The following is a 16,730-nucleotide window of genomic DNA, read 5'->3' on the forward strand; positions in this document are numbered from 1 at the left end:
CGCCGCCGCTGCCTCCCGCGCCGCGCTTCGCCCGGATGGCCAGGGCTGCGCCCGGGAATGGCGGAGCGAGAGAGCGGCCTGGGCGGAGGCGCCGCGTCCCCGCCAGCCGCCTCCCCATTCCTGGGACTGCACATCGCGTCGCCTCCCAATTTCAGGTGAGGATAGCGGCCGCGGGCGCCCCGCCCTTCGGTTTGGCCTGAAGCCTCGGAATCCCTGGGGGGGGGGGGACCCGAGGGCGACTTCACTTCCTTCCTGGTCGAGCCACCAACCCCTGCAACCCAGGTTGGTCCAGGTTGTGGCCACCGCTTATCTACCTTCCCCCGCATCTTCCTTCACCGTTCCATGTCCTGGGGCTGGATGCTCGGATGGATCTGGGGCAGAGACCTGAGATCGCCTTTCCCCTCTACCTCGGCGCCGAGAATGGGTTTAGGGTTTGAATGGAATTCCCGGTGCAGCAACCCGCCCAGACTTTACACAAGGTTTACCCAAGGTGGGAGCAGACTAGGGGTTGGGGTCCATGGGCCCCAGTTCTTTCAAGTAACAACCTTGATGCTCTGAGGAGCGAGTCGTGAGCCCCTCCCCCAGCTTGCCTGGCCAGATTGCTGGGCTGTCGTGGGCAAGGTCTTCTGAATTTGGGCAGCTCCCACCTGGTCAGTTGTATAGGCAGAAGGATCGGCCTCAACCAGTGGAACTGCTTGTGGGAGGGGAATCTGCCTGTGAATATCCAAGGATACCGTTGGGAGTCCCTACTGTGATAGATACTGAGGACCCTGACCTGGTTCTATCCACCCTCAAATCTGGTATCAGACCAGGTAAATTTGTCAGAGACATAAGGAGTAATGTGTTGGGTCAATGATGGCTTCTCTTACACACACACCCTCGCTTACACACACACACAAGCAAGCCAGAGACAGAGAAAGGAGAAAGAGAGAGGTGCGGGGAGAGGGAGAGAGAGTCGGAGTGAGGAAGAAGAGTGTCATGTCACAGCTCCAGAATCTAGGAGAAAGCAGCTGAGAAATATCTCATTGTTTCCCCATGGCAGGAGCAGGCGCCTTTCTCTCTCCTGGGGCCCTTGCCCCAGCCAGGCCCCAGCTGGGTTCTGGCGCCAACTCATCAACTGCGATGGGGTCTCTGGCTCCCACATCCTCAGGTAGGCAGAGACCCCCTGGGATCTCAAACCATGTAATCAGCCCGAGTCCTCCAAGAAGGCTCTGAGCCCAGATGAGAGAACCAGAAGGAGGGGGCCAGAGGAAGGTTCTAGACCTGAAGGAAGGCTGGAGGGCTGCAGCCTCTGGACTAAGAATTCCATTCTCCAAAGCAGGTCAGAACTTTGCAGAGCAAGAAAAATTCACTGTGAGGGACATGGGTTCAAATCCTAGCTCTGCTGTTTTCTTACTGCCTGAACCAAGCATGCTTTTGTCTTCTTTGATCTCATCTGTTGAGTAGGCTAAATTAGTACTGATTCCAGCCTGGGAAGGAGATGATAGATAGCACATATGAAGTCACTGTTCAACATTAGCTGTGCACACTGACAGGGGCCTGCACAGCTTGTTTCTGTCAAAGCGTTTCTCCACTGGGCCTTCACAACCACCCTGAGGGCGGACCTTGGTCTGCTTTTTTGTTGCGCTGAGGCATTGGAAAACAAGGAGGGCAGAGGGGCTAGCATAGGGACCATAGAAAAGTGAAACTGGGTCAGGACTGGACCCTGAGACCAGGTCTGAGCCTGCTCAGTTCCCCCTCCCTACAGGCCGTACCTCTGGCTTAGGACGGCTCACACCCCCACTCTGTAGTACATAGGCCTAACTGAGAAGCTGAGGAGGAGGAGGAGCAAGGGACTCTGCGACCAAATCTGGACTATGGGGAGTGAGGACAACAGTGTACCAAGAGGTGGAGGAGTGAGCTGGCTCTTCAGAACACTGGCCTGCCTGTGAGACACAGCAAGCTCATGGGAAGAATACTGGGCAGTGCTTGGGCCCTGCATGGCCTGCTGCCTACTTCAGCAGCTCCATTGCCCTTTCTCTGGTCCCACCTAAGCAGCCAGTGGTCCAGCTCCATCCAACCCTGAGCAGTTATGCTGTCTTGTGACTCTTGGTAGGATTCTAAGTTCAACTGCTCTTTTTAGCTGTGTGCTCCAAGACTGGGCCTTAAGTCCTTAAGTCTTTGTTCTTCCAAATGTCTTCTTTAGGTTCTGCTCAGGATGGTCCTAGAACTCGTGTGTGTGTGTGTGTGTGTGTGTGTGTGTGTGTGTGTGTGCACGCTACTGTGAGCTTCTGGAATGTGTAGGTACTGCATGTCTACACGTGGCTGTCCCCACTACCCTGCCTAGAGCAGGCGTGTTATTAAGGCTAGGTGTCCTGGTCACGTTGCTCCCTGAGAGCAGAGCACTGTGAATACCGGCCTCGGGGAAGGAGCATGCTAAGAACTTTGTGTACAAGAGTGTCTTCCTGTAACCACATGGACAGGCTAGTATTGCCCCTGCTTTCGGATGAGGAAACCAAGGCATAGAGGGTAGTGGAGCTGATGTGAACCCAGAAAGTCTGATTTCAGCTCTGCCACCAAACGGGAGAGCCCTGGGATCCTGGGGAGCACCTCTGGAGGGGTAAGCGTGTGTGGACTGGAAAGAGGGAGTGCCTGTTGGAAGCTAATTTAATGAGTATGTTCTGGTGGTTTTTCTGATTATAGAAATCTTCCATCTGGTCCCTAGTGGTTTGTCTGGATCCAGGGTGGAGCGAGAACTTTTTTGTTTTTTGCTTTACCTGTTTGGGTACCATTTGGCTTCTTATGTTTGGATTATCATGTGTATAAGTTACTGAGTTACTTACAGCATAGCAAAAAGATATTTTTAACTGGTCCATGCTCTTCATAAAGGAAACTTTAGGGGAGAGAATTTGGAGCATAACACAATGGATCCATTGGGCGTGTGGAATGAAGGGGTGGAACAGAACAATCCTCCCAAGTGGAAGGACCCGCAGGACAAAGGGGCATTCATGTGGAGAAGGGAGACCTCACATATCCACTCGTCAGGGCTGGGGTATGATGCAGGGCTGAGTGCTGGCCTGGTGTGCTGGAGGGGCCTCGGCTCCAACTCTGCCACTGCGGAAGGAAATGAAATGAGAAAAGAAAACCGGTCCAGGGAATCTCTTATGTAGAAACATGGGCCAGTGACTTCCCCAAGAACACACAGCAACGCCGGGCAGTGGTGGCGCACGCCTTTAATCCCAGCACTTGGGAGGCAGAGGCAGGTGGATCTTTGTGAGTTCGAGACCAGCCTGGTCTACAAGAGCTAGTTCCAGGACAGGCTCCAAAACCACAGAGAAACCCTGTCTCAAAAAACCAAAAAAAAAAAAAAAAAAAAAAAAAAAAAAAAAAAAAAAGAATACACAGCAAGTTGGTGAGACAGTTGGGATGGAGTGAAGGACCCAGAGTCCCTGTATGGTGTCTACTGACCCTCCCGCACTGCCTGGGCGTGAGAAACGCCCACGGCAGCAGCACAGGGGCTCATTACCCCTGTTCAGAGCTGTATGCACGGCCACGGCAGCAGCACAGGGGCTCATTACCCCTGTTCAGAGCTGTATGCACGGCCTTCATGGGTCAGGCTCACCAGGAGGGCAGCATGGGAGGTCCTGACATGGGTCTGATCCCCATGCAGGCAACAGTGTAGGGAGAGACAGACAGTGTCTTCCCACATAGGCCAAGTGTGGTGGTCTGTAGGTTCAGATCCCACAGGAGAAGGTCAAGCAATCCTCACAGAGGAGGAAGGTACACTGGGAAAACAGCATGCAGGGTGACATCTGTTTGGCAGTGTGGAGAGCAAAGTTGTGCAGGAAGCTGGAGGCTGTGTTAGGATGCTGGACTCTTCAGCCCTAACTGGTCCCTGCTGGCCTAGGTGAATATTCTGCCCTCACTCTGGCTGCTGGACAGGGTGAACAGGTAGGCGGGAGACCAGCCATTCTGTTCTTCCTGCAGGCAGGTGAGAAGGCCTGGGGACAGGATAGAGGATGGGACACACCAGATCCTCCTACTGGAAGGGAGGAATTTAGTCAGAGGTTGGAGAAGACACAATGCCAGGGCTCCGCGGGAGATCCAAGCTAGGCAGGCAGTGGTCCAGTCCCCTTAGCATCTTCCAGACTTCAGACTGGTGATCTCTGTGACCCAGTTTGTGGAGTCAAGAGGATGGTTGGCTTGGGGTGTGGCGCTTAGGGGAGGACAGGTGGTACTGGGTTAGAACCATGGTCCTAGTGTTCGAGAAGATGGCCGTCACCCGGAGATGGTGGAGGAAAGGTGGCCCAGCAGCCAGGCTGGGAACCACTGACCATGTATGCCGAGGGTAGGAGGCAGAATGTCAGTTGCTGCTTCTGGCCTAGCTCCTGGTGAACCTGTGGTATAGACCAGAGGAGACGGCCAGCCTTACACAGTCCACCTGTAGCCTGGGAGGGAGTTTTACTCCAGACTTCTGGCATCCGAGCCCTCATTTGCATCTCTGGATTCCTGGGAAATGTCAGTCTAATTCTGCCTTGGGAACTAAACACTCCTATAAATTGTGTTACCACCCGGCCCCTGCTCAGGGGTCTTCTAGAATGTCATCTTTGTCCCCTGGCCCTGCTCACATTCATGTACAACTCTGGGAACCTCTACTGAGTGCTGGCTGTGTTCGGGCCTCCCCAACCAGGCAGCCAAGGCCTCCGTCATCTAAAAGTGTTCATTTAGTGTCTGCACACCTTGCATTGGCTGGGGTGAGTTCAGGAGACTGAGGCTAGCTCCTGGCGTCACCCTCAAGAAACTGACAGTGGAGAGACTAGGAGTCTGGGGCTAGGATGTGGGGGATAGAGCCAGAAGTTTGCCCAGCAAAGCAAAGGCAAACTTATCAGATTTCACCCACCCCACAACTCCCGTTCCTGGGGGTCTTGTGTCTTCCCAGAGAAGCCATGGGCCATCCAGCCTGCCTCCCCTCATCTAAGCCCCATCTTTTTAAAAGACAGTGTCTCGTGTCACCCAGACTGGCCTGGAACTTGTCTTGAATTCCTGATCCTCTTCTTGTCACCCCCAATGCTGGGGTTGCGGGTATGTGCTAGGGATCGAGCACAGAGCCTCATGGCACGTGAGGCAAACACTCTATGGGTGGAGCTGTCTCCGGGCTCAGCCTACCCTTCTGCTTATTTTATTGGTTGTCCTTCTCCACATTCCCACACAGACTCTATAATGTTTATTTCAGAAGATGCATAAACTGGAATGCCTTGCCCTGCTCTTCCTACCCCATTCTGGGTTAGACTCTCCTCCATGGCTCTAGCAACCCAGATCTAGCTTGGTGCCTAAAGGGTTCTACAAATTGGGTCCGCAGTACCAACCCCACACAACATCATATACTTTTTGTGTGTAAGGGCTTCCCACATGTGGAATTGTATGTTTGGAGGTGTTTCATCCAAGTTGAGTCACCCCACTATTCACAGAATCCTTGCCACATATCCCTGAACACTTTGGACAAATTTAGCAGGTTAACCCTGAGTGGGGGTTGTCCCGTGGAAGAACTCATTTCTTTGGTTGACATTTTGCTGCTGCTGGTGGTGGTAGTGACTCCACCATGGAAGGGAATTAATTCTAGATCAAGAAGCAGCCAGACTACTGGTCCACTGGCCGGGGGATGAGGGTACCCTGAGAACCTGGCTTACCCTGCCTTCCAGATTCAGCCAGGGCTGTGTTCCCAGAGGTCCAGATGGCCTGCCCTAGATGCTCTGTTGAGAACACAGGAAGTTGGATCCTAAAGGGAACTCGCCTAGACATTTGTGAGGCAGGAATGTAAAGGTCCAGGATTGCTGTAGTTTGTTCAATGCTTATTCGAAATCCTGACCTAGTGAGGGGCCTGCATGGGTCCTAAACCCAAAGGGAAAGCTTCAGTCATTCCACAACTTCCACTGGGCGGGGCTAAGAGCCACCATGAAGGCAAGTGCCCTGTGGAGGTAGGGCAGGAGGCTAGACAGTGGGGTTCCCTCAGGACCTCTTGAGAGCCAGCTCTGTAAGATTTATGGCTGCCAGAACTGGCTGGACCCCTGGATATCCGGTGGACTCTATCACAAGAAGCCCGCGGGGGCACCATGACTAGTCTCTTCTACGTAGATAGGAAGCTGGAAGACCACGCTCAAGTGTGGCTTCTCACAGCCTGCACCTGGCCTTAGTCAATGAACGTTCAGTGCTGTACTTGGCTCTCCCTTCCTGGGTACAGCGCCTCAGCCTGTTCCTGGGTTGCAGAAATGAGGAAGTGAGGACCAGCTGGACCTGCGGCACAGAGGAGCTAGGACAAGAGAACCAAGGCGGCAGGGCAGCGTGAAGCCACATGAGAATCCTGAGCAGGATTGCAGAACTCAGCCTAGTCCAGGACAGTGTGGGGAGTGTGGGGTGTGGTTATGGCCAGAACCTGTACAAGGTGTTGCTGGGAGCCACCTCGCAAGAGGGTCTGAACTGCGGGAAGACAGATGCCAAGGTCACTGCAGCATCCAGTGACCACACTCGGACGTAGGACCACCAAACGTGGCTGTGCTGTGTTTCTAAGAAGCTGAGAACCCCTCAGGGCTGCGTGATTGTTATACTCCTGTGCCACTGCCCAGGCCAGGGCTCAGATTCCCAAGAAAATGCCTTAGGCACGGTCAGGAGGGACCTCCTGCCTTCCAGCCCTCTCTGCCTCACTGTTGGTACCCCTGAACACAGAGCTGCCAGGCCCCTTCTGTTCTGTGTCTCCTGGCTCTGCCTGGGAGACTAAGACCATTGGTGCCAACAGAGGGCAGCCCTTGGCCAGCCCTGCCTCTCCTCCTTTGGCAGTGGCCTCCTCCCCACACTCTGTAACTCAGGCACTCCCTCTCATCCTGAGGTGGCAGGCAGAAAGGAAACCGAAGCTTACACATGTGCCTTAGGGGGCCTTCTCTGTGAGATGGTCCAAAACCCTATCCCAAGGTGGTAAAGACATGTAGCAAGGTTGGTGGCCCCATTGGTGGTGTCTTGGAAGACGAGGGGGTTTGCTCTCAATACCAGGCCTGACATAGGGTCATTCTGCCATCCCACCCTGCTTAGAAGAATCACCCCAAAGGAAGACAAGGGTAATGATAGCGAGATTTTTAAATGGATGAAACACATCATGCCCTAGGACTTCTTATCTGTGTAAATTCAGGAGAGAGAAAAGGCAACCCCACCCCCACCCTCAAGGCAACTAAGGATTAATGGAAGACTCCTGACCCTAGCCCAGGCTCTTCTTATCTTTGTCCAGTTAACTCAGTGCCCTCACCTGGCCGGGCCCCACTCAGACCTGTTGTTCAGGGAAGTGACTCTTCAGCCATGATGAGGGGCCATGGATACACAGAGACACATGTATGGCCATATAGAATCCTGCAGCTGCACTCCAAACCCTTCAGCTTGAGAAGGACAGAGACGGAGGCTGTCCTGTGGCCGACACCTGGCATGTATAGTGTGTACATGACACCCCCGCCGGCTCTGCTCTCCAGGAGCACCCAGTCCAGATGGGGGCCAAGGGAGGTGCACTCCATTCAACTCTCTAGGATGGGTAGGGCATCTCTGTTGCATCCAAGCAGAGTTTATTTTTTTATTTTTATTTTATTTTATTTTTTGGTTTTTTGAGACAGGGTTTCTCTGTGGCTTTGGAGCCTGTCCTGGAACTACCTCTGTAGACCAGGCTGGTCTCGAACTCACAGAGATCCGCCTGCCTCTGCCTCCGAGTGCTGGGATTAAAGGCGTGCGCCACCATCGCCCGGCTCCAAGCAGAGTTTAACATTTGCCCTCTGAGAGAGCTAGGAAAACTCCCTAGAGGACGGTTTTCCTGAACATTCCTGTGGCATGCCCAGTTTGAGGGCCTGTCACGTGCACCATGCAAGTCCAAGGTTGGGTGCTGTTGGGGCCTAGTACCCATACTTGAGGAGCAAGGCTCAGTAAATAGGTAATTACTCACAGGCTGCAGTCTCCCCTTGCAGAGAGCCTGGGAGGGAAGAGATGGTGGTGTCCCTTGAGATTTTGCCTCATGGACACAAGAAGGGCAATACAGGTGTAGCGAATCTGAGGCCAGCAGGCAAGGGCACCTCTTTGCCTGGTGGATGCAGGAACTGGACCAGGGCTTGGTAATAGGGAGACAGGTGTGTGCTGAGGACACCAGCAGAGCTGGGACATCCGAGGACACTTTCAGAGAAGATGCCCAGTGGGACCCAAGAACGGCCATGCTGCCTGAGTCCCACACCTCACTGGCAGGCTGCACCTAAGGTTAGCCACAGATCCAAGAGGCAAACTGAGGAGGAAGCTCTCTGGGCTTTCACCAGTCGTCCTTCCCCCCCCCCCCCCCCCCACACACACACTACTTCCATACCAGCTGGCGACCACACCCCCATGCCTGGAAACCTGTTACCCTTGGGGTCAGAATCTTCCAGGGCAGTTGCTATTAGGGAGCTCCAAAGGGGTCATCACTGTCTCCCCGCGCCTGCGCCCGTCCCTAGACCCGACCTCCCTGGCCTTGGGCGGGTTTACAGAAGCCTGGCAGACACTGTGTGGAGGCGGAGCCTGTGACTGTGGAGATTCGGGTGTCCATTCTTGGGGCACTCTGGAAGCCCCTCCATCTTCCCATTTGGCAGCCTGAGTGTGGCGCTGGCCCTTTAAAGCCGATCAGTGTCTGGCTTTGAGGGGGAAAAAAACAGATTTCTGCCGTCTGCTTACAAGCCTAGCCTTGGGAGGAGGGTCACTCCAGCCCCCGACAGGGGCATGGGAAGGGCAGGTGGAGCCAGTAGCATTGATTGCAGTAACCCGATCCCGCGGGGGAGGCGGCGACATCGCAGCGCGTCGGGCCGCCTAGGGAGAAAGCTGCCCGCATCTGAGGGTTGGGCCTGGAAGAGTTGGGGCTGGGGCCCGGGTCGGCAGCTGCGGCCTCCTCTCCGGCCCATCTATTTTTAATGAGCTCCCCAGGCTTCTGCAGCCGACCGGATGCAGAAAGGCAGGCCCAGTTGGTGGAGGCCAGGAGCCCCAGCCCTGCCTTGAGCTCTGACCCCCCCATTCTTCTGGGCATGAGAGGGCAGTCCTGGAGCCCCGCAGCCCCCTGGCCGGGCAGGGCTCTCCATGCAGCTGGTGCTGAAGATGGATTCAAGCCCAGACAATGACAGCTGGTTGGAGGATCAGTGGGAGCGCTGGTAGGGTCCTGGGGGCTGACCTCAGGGTGGGGGAGGGGTGAGTCAGTCCGGAGGTGCTCAATGACTGAGTGAGGTAGATGGCAAAGGTGTGAGTCTTCTAGGTTTCTGGGAGCTGCTCCCGCCCTTCCTCTCCTGGGTGACCTTGGCTGAGCTGTGTACCTCTGCTCTGTGCCTAATCTCCTGGTCTCTGGGAAAAGGCCCAGACATTTTCTCCAACTCCCCAGATGTCCCACTTACACTAAGCCAGACAGAGTGCCAGGGTTAGGGTGAGCGGGTTACAGGGGACAGGCAGTCCCCACAGTGGGCACACAGACTGGCTGGGCTGCCAGAAGCCTGCGAGTGTGCTGGTGCCCGTGTTCTGACCACTCTTTGTGGGCTGTCACAAGCCCAGGCCCAGGCCTCCCCTGACCCCACTTACTCAGGATCCTTGCACCAGATGAGATTGTATGGTTGGAGACCAAGCTTCAGTTTTTCTTAGAACAGGCCGATCCCAGGGTCCCCTCACTATTACCCTGGCTCAAGGGTGTGTATTTTTATGAGTGAGAGAAAGAGGTACCGATTGTGCCTTCTGGTTGCCCTTTGGTTCTTGTTACTGTAGAGTGCAAAGGTTTCTCTGCTCTGGGTACTTCTTGGGGTTGAACTAGCCTTGGCACTTGCTTCGGCCATGGAGACATTTCTCCAACAGAGCCCCAGCTCTGGACAGTTGGGTCTTCTAGGACTGCCTTCTGGTTGGCAGCCGGATGAAGAACTCCCATCCGGTGATGCTGGAGGAACCTAGAGCTGCCTCCTTCGCCACCTTAGGTGGAATGCCTTTTGGCTCCAACCCAGATCCTTCCTCTGCAACTGCTGTAGACAGACAATCCTCCATCTGGAAGCTGTCACCTGCCTTCCAGAGGCTTCCCCTGGGAAGAGGAAGATAGCAGCAGGCTTAGCTGAGGCTTAGACCCCCTGGGTTGTAACTTTGGCTTCTGTCCCCACCAGGCTCACCCACGACATCAGTCTGGAGGAGTTTGAGGATGAAGACCTTTCAGAGATCACTGATGAGTGTGGGATCAGCCTTCAGTGCAAAGACACACTGTCCCTCAGGGTAAGGCTAGGTCTGGAGAGTCTTGAGTGGGCTGGGGACTGGGGACAAAAGTACCCCTAGAGTTACAAAGGAGCTTCCGGGTATGTGTGGCACCACTAAAAGAGAATTAACAACGCCGTAAGCATCTAGTATAATGTTTGGTACATCTTGGGTACTCAATCCAAAATCCTACTGTTTTGTATGTCAGTGCTATAGCAGGGAGCTGCTCCTTCATTTGTTCAGAGAGAGAGAGAGAGAGAGCCCCCGAGTGCGCAGGAGGGCTTGAGATGCAGGACAGAGGCAGTAAGGGCCAGAGTAAAGGGAGGGGCCTTTCAGGAGCTTCTTGGCAGAGGCCTGCAACAGTACAGGGTGGAGTCTGGTAGAAATCTGCAGTTCTTTGGGGCAGGGAAGGCAGCCAAGGTGCTGCTGGATTAGCCCCTGAGGCCATGGCCACCACTGCACCACCCTGGCCACACTACCAACATTTTGGGCTCTCAGTGGTGCCTGCCAAGGGCTTGTTCCAGTATTGGTATTGCTCTGCGTGTCTTGCCTTTACCATAGTGATAGGCTGCCTCCTGTCCTTCTGAGTGCCAGGGTACCCGGGATAGATGGGAATCCCCATTCCATTGTCAGAACACAAACCAAGGGCTTGCTTGTTGGAAGGCAGCTGCACCGGGTCAGGTGTCAGAGCCCATCACTTGATCTAACCAGGTAGTTAGTAGCCAGAGGTACCATTTAGATAGCCGTGGTGTGGCTAGGGAAGGGCATCTGTCTTAGTGTTGACCTCCTGCTGCCCTAGCACTTTTAGAAACTTCCAGGCAAGGCCGGACAGCAGTGACGTACTCCTTTAATCCCAGAATTCAGGAGGCAGAGGCAGGCAGATCTCAGTGAGTTTGAGGTCAGCCTGGTCTACAAAGTGAGTTCCAGCACAGCCAGGACTGTTACACAGAGAAACCCTGTCTCAGCAAAAAACCTTCAAGGCAAAGGAAAGCCATTTTCCGACCCCATACCCAATCCTGTATCTCCCGGCTAGGCCAGAAAGGATGAAGGCAGAAGCCATTTTTTTCTGGGCTTGGGGAGTGGTCCCAGAGCGGGTCACAACTTCTCTAAGACCCCATACCTGTTCTGGAGTTTGAAACTGTCCCCACATGCAGGGCTTTCAAGATGGTCTTCTGCAATTAGCAAGAGACACCTCCACCCTACCCTAGTAGTGCTAGACTAACTAGGGAGATCCCCCGGTGGGAGCCTAGTCAACGCCTCAGCGACTTTCCCTGCACACTTTACAGTGTCTTCTCTGGTAACCTGGAGCATTGGCCCAGCCAGCTCTTGGGGGGGGACGAAGAGTCAGGGGATCTGTCCAAGGTGCCAGGAGTTAGTGACAACAATGAAAGTAGCAAATAGTTTGGGGCTCTAAAGGCACGGTTGGATGAGGAAGTGTGCAGGTTTGACCTGACTGGGAAAGCGCCCCCTCCCTCAGAGTCCATCTTCGGGTCCAGTCAGGACCTCCAGTCCCCACTGCAATCTTCCTCACCTGGCTAACAGCACTTTTCCCAGTTTGGTTCAATGGCCCCTTCAAACGCCAGTTATCTCACCCATCCCTATTGGGGCCGGAATTCCTGGGCGACCCCTAGGTCTCCATGGCAACAGTGGTGATTTCACGCTGGGCTCGGCTTACCACCCGGGTGAGGTCACTGGCCGTTGCCAAGGAAACGGGAGGGTGCAAGGAGTCGGGAGGGGGGGACCGTGGGAGCGGAGAGGCGTGGGCGAACTTTTGGCCTGGGAATGCGGCCTCGCTGAGGGGCGCGGGGGAGCGGTCTAGTGCTCGGGTCTCTGCTCGGCTCCCTGTCTTCCTCTCCTCGCGGCCGCGAAATGGACTCGTCCGGTGAGGAGGCGGGGCACAGCGGCATCAGACCCGCCCTTCCCGAGAGACCCCTCCCCCGCGCCTAAGGCCCCGCCCCTGACTCCCCTCCGTCCGCGCCGCGCAGCCCCCGCGCGCCGGGCTGCTGTCTGCGGGTGGCAGCGGCAACGCGGGGAGCCGGCTGCAGGCGGAGATGCTGCAGATGGACCTGATCGACGCAGCAGGCGACACTCCCGGAGCCGAGGACGACGAGGAGGACGACGACGAGCTCGCCGCCCAACGGCCTGGAGTGGGGCCTCCCAAAGCCGAGTCCGGCCAGGAGCCGGCGCCTCGCAGCCACGGCCAGGGCCCGGGCACCGGCAGCGGGGACACCTACCGGCCCAAGCGGCCCACCACCCTCAACCTCTTCCCGCAGGTGCCGCGGTCTCAGGTGAGGCACATCTCGGCGGGGCAGAGCTGAGGGGGCGGCGCCCGGGGTGGACAGGGAAGATGGAGGGGCGTGGGTGGGCTCTGCTGGTGGTGGGATCGAGGACCCTGTCACGGTGCCTGGGGAAGGATAGGTTTTCTGCAGGAGGGCCAGAGGAAGGACTTGACGAGGGGCAGGAAAGTCCTGAGAAGTCTGTCCGGTTGGCTGGGTGTGGAGCCTGGAAAGGGTTGAAGGTGTTGCCAGGGATTCCAGTGGAGAGATTTGCAGGGACCTAACAAAGGAGCTGGGTTCCCCCGGCTGTGACAAGGTCATCTTTGGGTTGGGGCTTCTGTGAAGGTTGGGGCAGCAACAGCGCCTGGAGAAAAGAGCATCTGAAATGGGATTAAGCCAGAGTGGGAATTCAGGGTCTGCAGCCAGTTGGACATCTCAGCAGCTGAGCATTCCAGAAAGCAACACTAGAAACGGAGCGGGGGGCATGGAGTTGTTTGACTGAGTTGGGGACCTAGGGCCCCTGGCAGGTGGCTGGATGCCAAAGAGGGCTGCCTTGACCCATTGTCTTGTTTGCCTAGGCAGGAGAGGTACTGGGAGGGAAGGAGCTGGGAAGGTGGATAGTTCAGGGGCTTCAGGGAAGAGCTTGCTCCCTTTCCCAGAATCCTCTGGCATGGACTCTGGCAGCTCAACTCATGAATGTGTGTGTTGCTTATGGTGTTCCCTGGAGAGGGAGCGCAAGTTGTGTGTGGAGAGCCCTGCTCAGGGGTCCCAGGAGGCTAAGGGTGTGGGATGTGTGAGCATTCTGGGAGATCCAGGAAGTTGTGTGTGGAGAGCCCTGCTCAGGGGTCCCAGGAGGCTAAGGATGTGGGATGTGTGAGCATTCTGGGAGATCCAGGAAGTTGGACTGCCATTCCTTAGTCACGTGGGGGGAAGTGGGGGTGAGTGTTATGGAGTTATGGTTCGAGTGATTCATCCAGGCCCACAGGCCAGCTTCTGGGGAGACCCTTCCTTGTGCCAGACTGCACCCACCACTTTGCTGGACCCCAGGTTTCTGAGTCCGTCACCCTGTCCTTCCCTCAGTGTCTGGGGTGCTGTCTGACTCTCCTGTGGGGGCTGTGCTGCTCCCCCCCACACACCGCTCCTCTCCTCAGCACCCACACTGGCCAGCACCCACTACTGCATCTCTTGAGGGTTGTCTCTAAGCCAGCAGGCCTGGGGGAGGGCGGTAATTTCCCATCCTGCCTGCTATAGGGGAAGATTGACAGAGAGGCCTTGGGCAAGGCCAGATGGGGTGGCCTGATGGGGGTAGGCCCAGGACCTCCCAGTGCCGGGCACTGCTGGCTGCCTCTGCATAAGAGCCCTTTGTCCTCTACACAGGACACGCTGAACAATAATTCTTTAGGCAAAAAGCATAGTTGGCAGGACCGCGTGTCTCGATCATCCTCCCCTCTCAAGACAGGTAAGTGAGGCTTCTCCCTGAGCTAGAGACCCAGCGGTCCTCACCTGGCCCACCTGGGCTGAGGTCACCCGGGAGCCAGAGACTGGCTGCAGAGGGAAGAGGAGGGACAGTTGTCTGGAGTGGGTCTGGCTCTCAGTACCAACTTGTCTGTCCTCTAGGGGAGCAGACACCGCCACATGAACACATCTGCCTGAGTGATGAACTGCCACCCCAGAGCAGCCCTCTTCCCACCAAGGATCGAGGCACCTCCACCGACAGCCCTTGCCGCCGCAGCGCCGCCACTCAGATGGCACCTCCGAGTGGTCCTCCTGCCACTGCACCCAGTGGCCGGGGCCACTCCCATCGAGACCGAATCCACTATCAGGCAGACGTGCGGCTAGAGGCAACTGAGGAGATCTACCTGACCCCAGTGCAGAGGCCCCCAGACCCTGCAGAGCCCACCTCCTCCTTCCTGCCACCCACGGAGAGCCGGATGTCAGTTAGTTCAGATCCAGACCCAGCAGTTTACTCGGCAACTGCAGGACGGCCACACCCCTCCATCAGTGAAGAGGATGAGGGCTTCAACTGCCTGTCATCCCCAGAGCGAGCAGAGCCACAAGGAGGGTGGCGGGAAAGCCTTCGGGAGCCACCCCCGCCTCCACGGGCCTCACTGAGCTCGGACACCAGTGCCCTGTCCTACGACTCAGTCAAGTACACGCTGGTGGTGGATGAGCATGCGCAGCTTGAGTTGGTAAGCCTGCGGCCATGCTTCGGAGACTACAGCGACGAGAGCGACTCCGCCACCGTGTATGACAACTGTGCCTCTGCGTCCTCGCCCTACGAGTCAGCCATTGGGGAGGAGTATGAGGAGGCTCCTCAGCCCCGGCCGCCCGCCTGCCTCTCAGAGGACTCCTCGCCAGATGAGCCTGATGTGCACTTCTCGAAGAAGTTTCTGAACGTCTTCATGAGTGGCCGCTCTCGCTCCTCCAGTGAGTCAGTGAGCAGGGGATGGTGGGGGCTCTGGCCAGGGAAAGCTGAGATGGCACATAGTCTGTCTGAGAGCAGGCCAGAGCTTTCTACTTGCCCTAAGCCGAGGCCACCTCCTCCAGCCTATGACTTCCTACAGGTGCCGAGTCCTTCGGGCTGTTCTCCTGTGTCATCAACGGGCAGGAGCATGAGCAATCCCATCGGGCCATATTCAGGTGAGGGCTGCCCCCTCCCATGCCTCTGCCAGCCCATCATTGGCATCCCTTCAGCTGCTGGGGGACAGTATCCCCTTGTAGGAACTCAGCTTAGAGACAAAATGATGAGGTGTTATGAGGAATCTGGATCTGTGCGCTGAACCTGGTTAGGGGCCAGAGCTGCCTGCCCTGCAAAGAATCTGTGCCCCATTTTGTCTTCCTCCCTGGCCTCTGAAATCCTGGGTAGCAAATGCTTATCTGAGTGCCATGTGTCCCTGGGGGGCCGCATTGTGTCAGGCACATGGGCATTTTGCAAATGTCAACGGCTCAGGGTCCCAGGCTGGGTCTGGCTAAAGAACCCCGATGATCCTCACATGCCCTTGGGGACAGGTTTGTTCCTCGACATGAAGACGAACTTGAGCTAGAAGTGGATGACCCTCTGCTGGTGGAGCTGCAGGCAGAAGACTATTGGTACGAGGCCTATAACATGCGCACAGGAGCCCGAGGTGTGTTTCCTGCCTACTATGCCATTGAGGTCACCAAGGAACCTGAGCACATGGCAGGTAGTACTTCCCTCCAGTTTGGTCCCACCCACCCCTGCATCTCCCCACCAAACTTGGCTGCTAGTGAACACGCACCCCAGGTCTCAGCTAACCAGGGAGGCGGGCAGAGGTCATTTCAGTTCTGCCAAGTAGCACCCCCGCTGTCCCACAGGCTGCACTCTCCCTTCTTGGCTTGGCTCTGAGCCCCATGCTGAGGTTCTCTTATTGTATGGTTGCTTTCCAGCCCTTGCCAAAAACAGCGACTGGACTGACCAGTTCCGGGTGAAGTTCCTGGGCTCCGTCCAGGTTCCTTATCACAAGGGCAATGATGTCCTCTGTGCCGCTATGCAAAAGGTACCCAAATCTGACTCCTTGCTTTTTCCTGGGGACACCGATCCTCAGCCAGCCCCCTCTGCTGGGGAAAAGGACAGGGGTCTGGAGGCGGTGCTGTGATGTGAGGGATCCAGAGAGAAACACAGAGCTTCCCTGTGTTTCTGTCCCTTGTGCAGATTGCCACCACCCGCCGGCTCACCGTGCACTTTAACCCACCCTCCAGCTGTGTCCTTGAGATCAGTGTCAGGGGTGTCAAGATAGGTGTCAAAGCCGATGATGCTCAGGAGGCCAAGGTGACTTCCTTCAAGCCCCAGCCAGCCCTTTGCCCTACGTGCTTCTCCCCTCCCTGTGTGCCCACCTTTTCCCTATTTGCCCCTCCTGCCTGCTTCCCCTGCAAGCTGACTGTCTTGTTTCTCTTGTCCCTCCTGTAGGGAAATAAATGTAGCCACTTTTTCCAGCTAAAAAACATCTCTTTCTGTGGATACCATCCAAAGAACAACAAGTAAGTGGAAGAGGCAGACAGAAGAGCCCCACTGCTAGGCTTGGGCCATCAGGGGTAAGGGTAAGAATTCTGTCTCACACATGCCTGCCTTCCCACAGGTACTTTGGGTTCATCACCAAGCACCCTGCTGATCACCGGTTTGCCTGCCATGTCTTTGTGTCCGAAGACTCCACCAAAGCCCTGGCAGAGTCTGTGGGGTAAGTGTGTGTGTGTGTGTGTGTGTGT

At 56.1% G+C, this 16,730-nt stretch overlaps 1 protein-coding gene across 2 annotated transcripts in view; it reads left to right on the top strand.

The window, feature by feature from the left end:
- Positions 1–6: 6 nt before the first annotated feature.
- Positions 7–16,730, top strand: part of Mapk8ip1 (mitogen-activated protein kinase 8 interacting protein 1) — a 17,886-nt gene continuing 1,162 nt past the window's right edge. The window contains exons 1-11 of one of the 2 annotated variants that reach the window (XM_005364134.1): positions 7–155; positions 10,149–10,254; positions 12,219–12,521; positions 13,887–13,968; positions 14,127–14,936; positions 15,074–15,149; positions 15,519–15,691; positions 15,915–16,024; positions 16,180–16,296; positions 16,435–16,505; positions 16,604–16,702. In XM_005364134.1, the coding sequence (XP_005364191.1) occupies positions 58–155; positions 10,149–10,254; positions 12,219–12,521; positions 13,887–13,968; positions 14,127–14,936; positions 15,074–15,149; positions 15,519–15,691; positions 15,915–16,024; positions 16,180–16,296; positions 16,435–16,505; positions 16,604–16,702 (2,045 nt within the window). In that variant the 5' untranslated portion in view covers positions 7–57. Of the gene's footprint in view, positions 156–8,669; positions 9,168–10,148; positions 10,255–12,218; positions 12,522–13,886; positions 13,969–14,126; positions 14,937–15,073; positions 15,150–15,518; positions 15,692–15,914; positions 16,025–16,179; positions 16,297–16,434; positions 16,506–16,603; positions 16,703–16,730 lie in introns of those variants that run through there. The other variant, XM_005364135.3, reaches the window with a different exon arrangement.

The sequence above is a fragment of the Microtus ochrogaster genome, assembly GCF_000317375.1.
Source record: "Microtus ochrogaster isolate Prairie Vole_2 chromosome 14 unlocalized genomic scaffold, MicOch1.0 chr14_random_1, whole genome shotgun sequence".
NCBI classification, from domain to species: Eukaryota; Metazoa; Chordata; class Mammalia; order Rodentia; family Cricetidae; genus Microtus; species Microtus ochrogaster.